The sequence below is a fragment of the Pteropus medius genome, unplaced genomic scaffold (genome assembly GCF_902729225.1).
Source record: "Pteropus medius unplaced genomic scaffold, Ma_sr-lr_union100, whole genome shotgun sequence".
Lineage (NCBI taxonomy): Eukaryota > Metazoa > Chordata > Mammalia > Chiroptera > Pteropodidae > Pteropus > Pteropus medius.
This window is the reverse complement of record NW_024355205.1, coordinates 7,282,782-7,296,198: the sequence shown is the minus strand read 5'-3', so window position 1 is coordinate 7,296,198 and position 13,417 is coordinate 7,282,782. Positions and strand designations below refer to the sequence as shown.

At 36.4% G+C, this 13,417-nt stretch overlaps 1 protein-coding gene across 10 annotated transcripts in view; it reads right to left on the bottom strand.

The window, feature by feature from the left end:
- Positions 1-13,417, bottom strand: part of MECOM (MDS1 and EVI1 complex locus) — a 271,693-nt gene that overhangs the window by 29,096 nt on the left and 229,180 nt on the right. For 6 of the 10 annotated variants that reach the window (XM_039857827.1, XM_039857823.1, XM_039857825.1 and 3 more), the window contains exons 5-7: positions 8,072-8,219; positions 6,574-6,730; positions 868-2,224 (exon numbers count right to left, since the gene is read on the bottom strand). In XM_039857827.1, coding sequence (XP_039713761.1) covers positions 868-2,224; positions 6,574-6,730; positions 8,072-8,219 — 1,662 coding nt within the window. The remainder of the gene's footprint in view (positions 1-867; positions 2,225-6,573; positions 6,731-8,071; positions 8,220-13,417) is intronic. The other 4 variants (XM_039857824.1, XM_039857826.1, XM_039857829.1 and 1 more) reach the window with 2 other exon arrangements.

Genomic DNA, 13,417 nt, shown 5'->3' with positions numbered 1-13,417 from the left:
AGGCAAAAATAAGTAAAACACTTGCATCTTAAATAAGTCCAATAAAAAATTATCTACGTCTTCCATTAACTCTTGATGATGTTCAAGATTTGAATGAGAAAGTAAATGTGAAAATGCTTAGTAATATTTCAAATATATAATAAGTATAATTATTATTATTCATACTTTTTTAAAAAAAAAACCCTAGTATTTAAAAACTAAATAATCCTGAACAGTCAAGTGAGTGTTGCAGTATGCTGCCTAACAGGTTTTTTATTAAGTATGTATGGACCCCCCTAAAGAATTTTTGGATGCATCAAAGGAAACTGGCATTAAACAGGGACATGATTTTTAAGCCGACCATTCACATTATACACAAAACACTTTTGTGATTAATATTTCATTTCCTTTGGGGTCCTAACAGATTTATTTAGAAAGTACTTATTAAAGATGTGTTGGTAGGTTAACAAAGAGTAAACTCTTGCTGCTCTATGCCCCATCTCATTCCAAAAAAGCTGACCCATTTAAGTACCCACACATATTTGCATTAATCCTTCAGAAGCCTCATTCTTTTGCCACTTGACAACTTGCTTTAAATATGGCTTTCCCATATTTTCCATTTAAAAAAAAAAGTGTTTAAAAATAAATTTATTGTCAAGGGAAAGAACTCTGTGGGCCTAGTCCAAAACCCCAAATTCAGAGTCATCCAAAAATAAGTTCAAAATTAATGAGTCAACTTTCTGAATAAAAAATGAATTTACTAGATCAAACAACTTTACCCTTTGTTTTATAATAATTAAAATGGTTTGTTAAAAGCTGTAACTTTATAGTGTGAACACTACCTTTCATACACATATCCACATTTAATCATCTCCCATCTACCCTTACCTGTAAATAGGGTCCATAAAGAAAGGAGTGGGTCTAGCATGCTGCAAGGAACCATCTGATGCCGGTCTTGGTTCAAGGTTGCTTCCTTTCTTTTCCCCAAACACGTGGTTTTTTCGAGGCTCAGTAAGCTTTGTCCCACTGGCTCTACTCCTACTGCCCATACTTAGATCCAGGGGCTGGTCTTGACTTGTGGCAGGCGTGGCTGGAGGCTTGGAGGGTACTGGAGTCAAGGGTTTCTCATCCTTTCGCTTAGTGGTGAGATCAAAGGGAGACTCAGAGCTTCCCTTCTGCAGTTTCTTTACTTCACTTGGTGATTGGGGTTCCATTTTCAAAGGTAACGACCTCAAGTCTCTATCAGGAAATGGGTACATTGATTGAGAGAATGCTGGAAAAAACGGGAGGGGAAACATGGAAGGGTAAGGTAAAGCTCCAACTTTTTTGTCTTGCAGCCCCACCAGTCCTGTTGAACCAAAGTATTTTTCAGCAATAGAAGCAATAGCCTTTATAGAATCATTCACAGCTCCTGACACCGCAGTTTGCTCCTCTAAAGATGGTGAGAAAATGGAATGATTGCTGTATTCTTTCTTATTATGTATTGAAGCCAGATTCTGAAGAGGGCTTACTTTGTCTTTGAACATTTTACCATTTTCTTTAAATTTTTCTTTATCACTTTCAATGTCACTTTCCAGATCAGAGCCCGAGGTTGTTTCCAGGTCACTGCCACTTGGCGTACTGACATCATCAAGGTCACTACTCTCTGACTGGTCACTGATTTTCTCAAGGGGCCTCTCTTCAGAGGACCTCTCGGGCTGGAGCTCCACTGGCTTATTGTCCCCTACAGGTGGGTGTTTAGATAGTGCCTTCAAAATATCTTGTGTAGCTGGCAGTATCTGAGGATGTGTCATGAGGGGACTTTGACTTTTGTTTGTCTGTTCAGTACTTGATAGTCCTTTAACAGGAGAACTAGCAGGTATCAAAGGAGGCCTATGGTACAAGCCGGAAGGAAACAGACCAGGGAAGCTAAAAGAAAATCCAGGAGCTGTTGGAAAGGTAAGACCAGCAGGATGCCTATTGGCACCAAAATAGTCAGCAAGGCCCGGGTTGGCATGACTCATATTAACCATGGACGTTTTATCCATAGCTGGGGTTCCAGGAAGTGAAATGCCTTGGCCAAAAAATCCACCTGCCGCAAAATGGTTCTTGCCCTCACAAAACCTCCTGTGTTTATTTAAGGAAGACGTAGTGCTGAACATTTGTCCACAGTCTTTGCACTTGATTTGGGTTCTGCAATCAGCATGCATGCGCTTATGACGACAAAGGTTTGAAAACTGAGTATAGGATTTATGGCAGACCTCACCTGTGTGCAAACAACAAAAAAGAATCTCAGGCTTTATGGCAATTGCTTCTGAATTTAGCAAGTATCACAATTGGTTTACCCAAAATTTCAATTAGGAAGCCAGGAAAAGATGTTGGAGGCATCAATCTGGGTGCTCCAAACACAGAAAACCCCATTTCACTAGATTCCAAAGCAAGGCATCCAACCTGACAAATGTCTTGAGGCAGCACAAATATTTTATCATTCCCACTGAATAATATTTAGCATCATATTTTTGTCTTTAAATATTTATGAAAAAATCACATTCCAGCATGCATTGATTTCCCACCCAACTGCTACACTAACAAAACCTTTAAAATTAAAGTCTTAAGATGTCCAAACATGAAACATAACAGGAACCCCTTTAAAATTTTAGACCACTTTAAAAATTCTATGTTGTAAGCACCGGAACAAAATAAAACAGCCTTTCGCTCGGCCAGAAATTTCACCTTGATTCCCTCTCCCTGTGGGGAAAAAGCCTGCAACTGTTCTACCATTATTTAATTTGTATTATATCATATGCTCTCATCATTCACACATCAAAGCCATACAACAATGCACATTGTGTATTCTGAGACATTTTTAACAATCATTTTCATGATTTGAGAAAGACTGACATAATTTACAATGGCTCTATTTTAAGCCTGCAAAGGAAACTAAATTGAATGTAGCCCATCCTGCATTGCTGGTTCCCATGAACTATGATCACGTCCTCTGACTTCCCCTCACACCAGTGGTTGTGTTAACCTTCCTGCGTTTATGAAACCCCCGTCCTTGGGAAACATGTCCACTTGTTGTCATATCTTCGCCAGTTATCTCAGGGCTCGACTTCTATAGCCAACTATGGTAAAGCAGGGGAGAGTGCTGTGCACGCTCTAATCCAGAAGGAACACAGACAGCAGTGGGTGCGGCTGGGAAATAACTCTCTTCACCGAGAATTGCCAAAAAAGTAGAACATCTTCCTCTGCGCGTATGTGCAAACAGATCTAAATATATTTTAAGGCCAAACTATATAGCCCTTAAGAACTCTTTTGCTAGGTACGAATCCCACTCACTTCACAGTCCAGCAGGATTATAGGATCTGTTTCTTAAGCATCACATTTTTTATTTTACTTTTGTAACAACGAGCCCACTTTATGTGTGCGCTTAATTTAATGTTCCTATGCACGTTTAATACATACAGAAACATGATACACCTTTGGTAATTGTTGAAATAAATTTATATAAGAAATTCAATGAAGACAAAATACAACATTTATTGCTTTCATGTGACGACGGCTTTTAAGCAGAGAATGGCTGAGCTCCCGAGTCAAAGCAATAATAATTAAAAAAAAGAAAACTCATTCAAAAGAGATTTTATAAGATTTTTAGTCATGCAAAACTCACCCAGAACTTGGATTATCCCATATACTACCAAAAAGGAAGGACCAAATGATTCCATATCTATTATTCCATATTTATTTATTTTACTACTAACGATTAAAATGCATTACTACATACATTAGTGTGCCTAGTAACATTAAAGGAGCTTTCAGTTGTGGGATGATTCATAACACTGTAGTGGCTATAACATGCGTTTTAACAGGAAAAGAATATGTGAGTGGTTTCTTTTCAAATCATTCAACTGGAATATATTGACCAGAGTCTGCTTTAAAAGTATATACTAGTTAATCATATACAATACACAATATACTATAAATTCTTTGATACTAATTAAAACCATATGATGTAGAGGGTAGAAACATGAGACTTTCACTAGTTACACTAATTCAGCTATGAGCAATAACGAGAAATAGTAAATAAAATGTTGGAATTATAAAAGTGCACTCATTAAGAAAGTGACACCTCCCTCTGGGCATTAAACAGCATTAAGAAAATGTCTTGATGGGTATTCAAGCAAGGTTTAAGTTTTTGAAGAGTTTGTAACTTTTGGCAAGAAAACGTTGCCCTCTATACTTCTTTCTTACAGCTGGATGGATTTAAGAAAACCAAGAGCTTCTCTATATCGGAATAGCAGAAAGTGCATTTGACTTGTCCTGGTTGTACCCTCTGTTACATGGATAAGTGGTATCTGTGTCAGATTTCACGAACATAGAATCTGGGATGTTTCCTTAGTCAGAGGCTTTGTTTTTCTCACTTGAAGGCCTCGCCTGGCCCACCACAAACCACCAGGCCTCCAGGTAAACGGCCGAATTAATGTTGAAGTCTATACTCTACTGTAATTTTCTCAGTAATAAGGAATTAGGCAGCAGTTAACGTTGCATTTTTTTACTTATTAAACAAATTAAGAGGTATTTTGAATATATTCAGCTTATTAGAGCATGTGGTTTCTATTTGGAAAGGCTGGAGGTTTCTGTAAAGGCAGTGAGTAATTACCTTCGTGCTGGTGACTTTAGGCTCAAGCTTGGCGGTACACTGTAATAAGAGACAGTTGCCATAAACACACCAGTGGGGGTAAATCGTGGTGTGTGGCCTTCTGGTGAGAAACAGATATCAACTCTAGGTGAACCTCCTCCACTCCAAAGTCTCCATACCAACTCCTCTTTTGTTCTGAAATTACATGGCTATTATTTGTAATTACCCCATGGTTCTCTGTCAGATTTATATTTGAAGAATGCCATCTGCTATTTAAATTTACCAATAATTACTGAAAATACATTCATGAGAAATAGTTTGTGCAATCTGATTGGAAAGGGACAGTCCATGGCACTTTAAAGTGAAACACTTGACTTCAGTACAATTAAAATTCCAAATCCCAGAATCTTAGACGATAGAATCTATATTCTCCAACTTTTATTTTAAATTACAGAGAAGGCATTAAATGGGTGTTCCTAATTCATTGTAGTCTATTCCACTCTTTTTTTTCCACCAAAATGTAACACATTTATTAAAATATATTTCTGAAAAAAATCAGAAATAAATGAATTACTTATGCCTGTAGCACTTCTAAGTACATTTGGAGGATATTACAAACTAGAGTTAGGAATGCTATTTTGAGACAAGAAGTCTAAGATGTCTATTGTATACTTTATTTCTTGACTTTCTCCAGAGCTTTCCCAAGGGAGGCTAGAGCACCCTTTTAACTATCTGCTATCCTCTTTACTCCACCCAGGGAACAGAAGGATGTGTGAGCACAAGACCCTAGTGTAAGCTAGAAAGGAAAAGGAAAGCTCTCTCGGTGCTTGGAAGCACAAAAGAGAAGAGGGCTGTGGTGAGGCAAAAAGGAGGAGGGCTAGTCTCTGGCATCTCCGTGTTGGCGCTGAAAATTAGTTTTTTTTCCATTAGGTCCCGTAGTAATGTCTCATATACCTACTACAAACCATCAAGTATTTGTCAGAACGACTGGTTTGCAAGAGTTCCCAAGTCAGAGGTCTTGCCAACTACTGAGTATGCTTCAACCGGTTCTTTCCTTATCTGGATCCAAAATCAGTCTTGAAGTTTGTAGTCCAGCTCGGTGAGTCACTGAGTTTATATGCCCAGCCGAGCAATGGATCAAAAGTCCAGAGTCATCGCCCAGACAGAATAACAACAATGGATTCTCCTATGAAATATTTTAGCACAGAATAGAGGACAGGACTGGGAGGACAGAAGAAGAAGCAAATGAGGGTTTTGTTTTACTTTATTTGAAATGTGTTACTAAAGTGCTCTGTACAGAGATGTTCTAAGTAGGTGGTCAGATTGGATGTCCCCTGAGAACACACAAACACACTGCCAGTAAATTTGCTTTAGTGCCGTGAGTTACAGAAGCAGCGTGTCCAGCATCAAAGTGAAAATGCTCTGCTTTTCAAGTAACTGAGAACTGCTGATCCTCAGCCGGCGATCGGCAACAACGGATAGATTAAAGGACACTTTATTCCTCTTTCTCTCTCCCCACACACACACTCACGCACACAGTCATAAGCCTACTTGCCAGGTGGGGTTCTTCCGGCTCTTTCTGATCCAGAACAGGTTTTTATCACTTCATCTTGGTTAGTGGTATCTGCTATTTGCTGTTTTACAAAGCCATGAACGTGTTCAGTGCGAGACAAATCTGGTTGTCTCTATTAAATCCTACAACCTGGGGAGGCCTCCCTTTCATTATTTAACGACTTCTCTTTCCTCTACCTGTTACTGATTCCATCTAAAAGAAAACACCCCAGGGATTATAGACAAAATACCATGGATCTGGTTATAAAAGATTTCTGGTACTAGAAAATAGCCCTACTGGATGGGACCATAAATAGCTAATGCAGGGACCCCTCTAATGGCTATGTGGGGCCACTCTCCTGGTCACAGTGCCTTTTGGATGAGAGACAGATGCAGGAAGGAGGGCTGGAGTTTTAAAAACTTACAGATAAAGGGCTTCACACTGCTGTGGATGTGCTTGTGTTGTTTGAGGCCCGACGAAGTGGCAAACGTTTTGCCACACTCCGGGCATGCGTGGGCCCGGGCACCAACGTGCTGAGAGCGAATGTGCCGCTGAAGGTTGCTAGGGTCCGTGAAAACCTGCTAGGAAATGAGTACTGATTAATCAAGAAACTTAATTCAAGGCCACAATAAAGAAGACCAGGAATGACTCAACAAGGAATTTTGTTTTCATGTTTTGTTTTTGATTATCTGTCTTCCCCAAAGACCAAAAGGAAGTCATATTTCCAAAGTGCGAGCCCCTGGAGGGTAAGGACTGTAAATCTTTTGGCTCTATATCCACAGCACAAAGTGTCCATGGGTATCAGCTGAACAAAATAGTTAATGATATTATTAAACCCTATTCAAAGCCTTTTTGATCCTATTTAGAGTGATTGCCGTTGAATAATAAAATGCTGGCCATGACATGATTAAAACTGGTGAGCTATTTCCATCCTTTGAAGAATACACTATGTGTAAAATTGGGGAGATTTTCACTAAAGTATCTCAAATCTATTCAAGGAGTTCCCCTACAGGTTAATTTCTAACACTGTGCTTCAGTAAGTTACCATTAAGCTAAAATCATTTTTGGACACTTTACTAAAAAAGAATAGATGGAAAGAAGGAAGGGAAGAAGGAAAGGAAGGAAAGGAAGGAAGAGGAAGGAAGGGAAGGAAGGAAGGAAGGAAGGAAGGAAGGAAGGAAGAAAAGCCACCCGTACATCTGGAAACAAAACAACTCTAAAGATAATTTCAAAGGTCACAATTTCTACTGGCATTTGAAAAGACATTCAAATGCTATGAAAAGTTTTGGAAATTGAAATCAACTTTCATGACACCAGGACATCTTTAAGTTAATTGAGACATATGAAAATTAAATAACATGAATTATTGTTTCTGTAATGGTCAAGGTGAAGTGCATTCATTTCAACCTTATGTTGTTTTGCACTGGTCACTAAGGGACTATACTTTTAATTGGAATTAAATCATGATTTATGTTGAGGACTTGGGTGGAAAAATCTGCACATGTAGGAGTCTCCCATTCTTTCCGAATAGGCATTCAGAAACTTTATGTGACTTCCTCACAAACTGCTATTAAAAGAAATCAGTAACATGCATTGGATAAAATTTTCATTCTCCATAAGGCTATAAAACAACTCTATGCTGGCAAGCCAGTAGCGGAACCAGGAATTTACCAAGGATGTCTGACACCTAGTTCTGGAACTCACCATTAAGCCTCACTTCCTCCCTTACAAAAATAAAAGGATACCCACTAAGTGTTTTTATTCACTGCACTAATGCCTTTTAGCATACAACACTTAGTCTACTTTTCTCAAGATATTTATAGTTTCCCCTCTCAAAGCTTGTTTTTATATATCGTAGCAAATGATAGATTAAGAGAGAGCAGGATGACGGAGAGGCCAAGTAGTCTACAAATTCACTGTACCTTGGCACAATTTTCACATTCATAGTGCTTTCCACTGTCATGTGACATCTGGTGGCGAATTAAGTTGGACTTCCAGTTAAATGCCTTGGGACACTGATCGCACTTGTATTCCCTCTCTTCAGTATGTGACAACATGTGTTTCTCCAGGCTGTTAAGAGAACAATTAATCTAATAAGACATGGTGACAAAGAACACATTCATAAACAGAATGTCATTTTATTACTAATCTAACTGGCAATTTAAGAAATAAAAAGAGAAAGTTGTTGAGGTGAGGAGGAAGAAAGAGAAGAAACAGGCTTGCAACAGACAAAAGTACATTTTATGTTTCTAGATTGTGTCTCTCACTAATGCAGAGAAGTACTCCTGTTGTTAAAAAGTAAATCTGATACTGTTAGCAGGGATCAACTGCCAGTTTGGGGGCATGATAAACAACTAGCTATTTGTCCAGTTTTGGATTCACTACATAATACTAAGAGTAACACATATTGCTAATATCTAAGTCAATAACAAACACACAAACAGAAAATGTTGAGAAAATGCTTGATAACATTCAAGCAGGTAGTCTATCTAATGTACACAAACTCTAGATTCAAAGAAGTGTTTCGTTTTTACCTATGTCACCAGATGAGTAAACTCTAAGCTACCTATTCACTTAAAGTGAACTATAAGCTAACTATTCAACAAACAACTTCTCTATATAACCCTGGGATGGATGAATGGACAGGCAGATGGACTGACAGATGGATATGTATGTGTATAGATACAGAAGTAGATAGAGATAGAAATATTTTCATATATAGAAAAAAAAATATATATATATATATAACCTGTGAAATAGGGGAGAAAGGGAGTATAGAATATTTTAAGTGGATGCACTCTTTAAAGCTCCTCAAAAAAATTGTTAGAAGTTTGTCACAAGCATAATTTCTCCATTTTAAAGCTTAGAATACTTTTCCTTCTCAAATATTTCCTTCCCTTTTCTAAAAATGGTATGTGAAATCTGCATGAATATAATCAAAACCAAATATTATAGATAATGGATTACTGTGATATTCAGAAGGTGTTTGAAATGTTTTTATTAATTAAACACACACACACACACACACACACACACACACACACACACACATACTAGGATACTAACTCCACATAAAGTAACCAGAGCTTCTTGGAGAAATAGCCTGTTTCAGATTTGAACAAGAAAATATATAAGATATGCCTGGAATATCTTGTTATGGCAAAAAGCAAGAAAGCTATCGATCATGTCAAAAGAATTGGGGTACCAACTTGAAGAGAGACCCATGAACCAAAGATGGGGAAATTTAAGTATCAGTAAAAATAATAATCTCATCTTTTGACAATAACAATATTCAAAAGTACACGAAGAGAACCTCACTGGTCACCCTTGAAAGATGCTGAGAAGCCAAATTGTTATTCTGAAAACTAGTAAATAAAAGAAAAAACTCATCCACATGACCTGCCCCTCCTATATAAACTGTACCTCTGGGTGAGTAAATAAACAATGAGGAAAATTTTCTCTGCATGGAATTAATCCAGATAATAAATAATGAAAGGATGATAGAAGTAGAATACGTTCATTTTGCAGCCCCTGAAGACTTAATGAAGTAGACTTAATCCATTATGTGCCTCTTGATGGAAATAAATAATACCATCAATGAGGTATTCTTTACAAAACTTTGAACCTAAATGTGATCAAGGCTTGGGATATAACTTTGAGTTTACAGGAAATAGAGGCTGGAGAAAGATGTTAAACAACACCAAGGGGATATAATCAGCAGAATTCAGACTGGAGGAAATGCTACAGGAAAAGCAACTCAATTTCTTCTATAAATAAATTATGAGAGAGAGACAGACAGAGAAAGAATAAATGAGAGAGAGGATGAGCGTGAAAGAGAAACAAACTTACTGACTTTGAGGGAACTTATAAATTGAAAGAAGTATGAGATTTGTCAACCTACTTCAGTGATGGACCTTATTTTGATCTTAATCCAAGCAAACACTCCGAAAATTATGAAATATTGGGGAGATATGAACACTGGCCAAATATTTAATAAAATTAAGGAAATATTATTCTTAAGGTATGTGTCAAACTTATGTTTTAAAGAGTCCTTACTTTCTACAGATACATAATGAACTATTTATGAATAAAATGATATACGTCCAGGATTTGTTTCAAACAATCCAAAATGCATATAGCTAAGATAAGATTGGCCTTGTCTGATAATTATTGAAGCTGAGTATATGGTGGTTTATTACACAGTCCTCTCTAGTTTTGTGTATATTTGAAATTTTCATAATAAAAAGTTACTTTAAAAAAATCTACCAAGCATGCAAGCACTCTTTCTCTTCCATATTTTATTTCTCTGTAAGATGAACACTCTAAATTTGAATATCAAGTAAGACCTCTGTGCACCCAGAATATATTAACCAGCGTTTGCATAGAATACGTGCACGGGAGTGTGTGAAAAAATGAAATGCCCTTTCCCATATCGTGATAAATTAGAAATACCTTTCCCATATTTTTTCTCTTCCTCAGCTTCCTCCCTACAATTCTATTCACATTGGCACATGAACTTATTTTTCCTGCCCCATGAGTCAGTCGAGTTGTTAATGCTATTCTATTTGAGGACAACTGGCGATATCTCTGCGAACAAAAGGTACCAAGAGAGTACAGGTGCGTGGAGTTACAAGAAAGGCCCTATCTTTATCTACACAATGTAATCCTCTGTTAGTTACACAAGTTGAAAGGTTAATAAGAGAGTTAAGAGCGAGATATCAACTGCAGGTAACACTGAACTGATTTAGGGGCGTTTTCCAATATCACTGTACAGATTGCGAGACTGTCATCCTTAACAACCCATGAAGGCATGCCATTTTATAACATATATTATATTTCGATATGTATGTCAAATCATAAGCTCTGAAATTCAGTGGTAAAAAATTGGCCTATACACTGAGTCATATTCCTGTCGTCTAACTCTAAGGGTATGATATAGCTTTAAGAGAACACTAATTGGCTGATAGAGGGGAAACAAGATAGCAAAGCAACGAGAATTTTTCTTTGCTTCTTATCTAGCATAAAATCCACGTTGTTCCATGGAATTATTAGTTATCAAATAATCAGTGACAAAAAGAATTAAAGGTGACCGGTTCTCACAAAAACAAACGTACATTGTTTTCATAAACACAGAAGAAATCCAGTCAGTCATTACTGAGAATTCACTTTTTATAGAATTTTATCCCAATTTATAAAGCTTTGCTTAGTCTTCCGGGTTCTTTCTATCTTTTGTGTATCAACTTCTGTGTGTTTTTTTTTTTTTTTGCCCTTTTATTCGTCAAGAGGAGTGTTCTTTTCTCAACATTTTACATAAAAGATACAGAACAGAATAAAGTATATCATGTCAAGAAAGAATTTTTCATTTGTTTGAAGTATAAAGTCACAATATAGAATTCAATAAAGTGGAAACTATTCTGAGAATGTAGGTTCTGCACATAGCTAAATTATATAACCATTTGGATGCTCAACATCAGGTTTTATAGTGACATGCTATATCCATTCATCTGACTGAGCCACCAAAAAGCAAATTTCAAGGGTTCATCCAATGCCAGATAGTTAGGTTTCCTTATTGTCTTCCACTAAATGTTTGGCTGAAGGAACTAAACCAACAGTCGGTTTTGGCATTAAGTAGAGTTGACTCAGGCTTAATCTTACAGCTAGTCAGAATAAGAAGCTTTCTGCACCTCACAAGTGCTGCTATACACTTCTAGTAGGAAGTAAGAATTACATTTTAGTGTTTAGTCTGTCAATTTTTGTTTTACAATACTGTCCTTTATTTTTGATAACAGAATTGAAGGAAATATACTTAATCCTGAACATCAGAGATAGTGCTTTACAATATAAATACTTATTTAACCCATTAGAATTTATTATTTTTAGTTTATTTTTTAATTTGGACACAATTATATTGAAAAGACATACTGTGACACTTTTTTTTTTTAATTACAAAAACATGTTTTACCAAACATAGACAACACATTCACTCTCTATATGAGTTTATGTAAAGCAATAAAGATGAATTTAAAGGGTACTGGCAAAGTTCTCTTATTCCCCCAAACGTTTTCTCTCTAATAGCTAAATTAGGCCTGAATTTTTAAAGCTAGAGTTTCATTCTTTTGACTCAAGCTCTGCAAGAAATGAATTATACTTGATGCCTTTTTAGTCATTTGTACATTGAAATGAATGACTGTTATATGAAATCCTTTCCTATTAGAGGCCTCCCCAGAGAAGAGGATGCAGGGCAATCCACAGAGGTAAATAGGAGAGAGAAGAAGGTAAGGCAATAAGGAAAGAAAAGACACAAAATGGAAAACTGAAATAGGTGGAGTGTCCAAGATAAACTGTGAGTAACTCATACTCTTGAATAAGTCCAATTAATATACCACCATACTCATTTAAATACAATGATGTTATGTTCACTTGAAATTCTGATTATGGGTTCCAAGGACCGTTTCTGCACTTAAAAGTAAAAGAATGAATACAATTATTAAAACTGTTTGTGGACCAAGGCAAAAACCATTAGGTAGAAACAAACAAAAAACCTATTAGCTGGTTATATACATCCCCGATCTGAGAAACCATTTTGTCGTATAATTATCCGTTTGGTTTTCAGCGGGTGGGCTCCAGGATTGCTGTTTTCTTTAATAGAAATAAAAAAATGTTCTTGAATTAATTTCAAAGGGCTATAAAAAGTTTACATATGACTCAAATATGATTTTCATTGTGCTAAAAATAAATATTAAAGATTTTTTTCATTGAGATAATGTTCGTCTTTTCCCTTTCAAGAAATTCAACTTTTTCTTCACTGAGCATGATTTTCTTATTCTTTTATATTTATGCAGTTTAAATAGTTGAAATTAAATCCACGGGTTACACTGATCTATCAAAAGACCATCTATCTTTCATTAACAGTACCAGAAGCGATTTATCTTTTCTTTTCTTTTTTAATCATCTAAATGTTTCTAAAGGCAGTTTTATTGTTTGGCATAAAATTACTTTAATTAGTATCACTGTTGTTCCGGCAGTCTCGATTCTTCCTTTAAGTCATATTTTACTGCAGTGTTAAGCTTTCAGTTGCCAATAACACTGCTTAAATAAAAATAAACATTATTTTGTATCTGGCATCAAAATAACCAATTCCAACTTCATTGTAAATATTTCACAGATGAGAATTTCCCAAGAAAAATGATTTCCGAACATGTTACTAACACACTTGTCCAGCTCATTGCAGTTCCAAATTTCCCATCTACATAAATTCTGAAAATTCA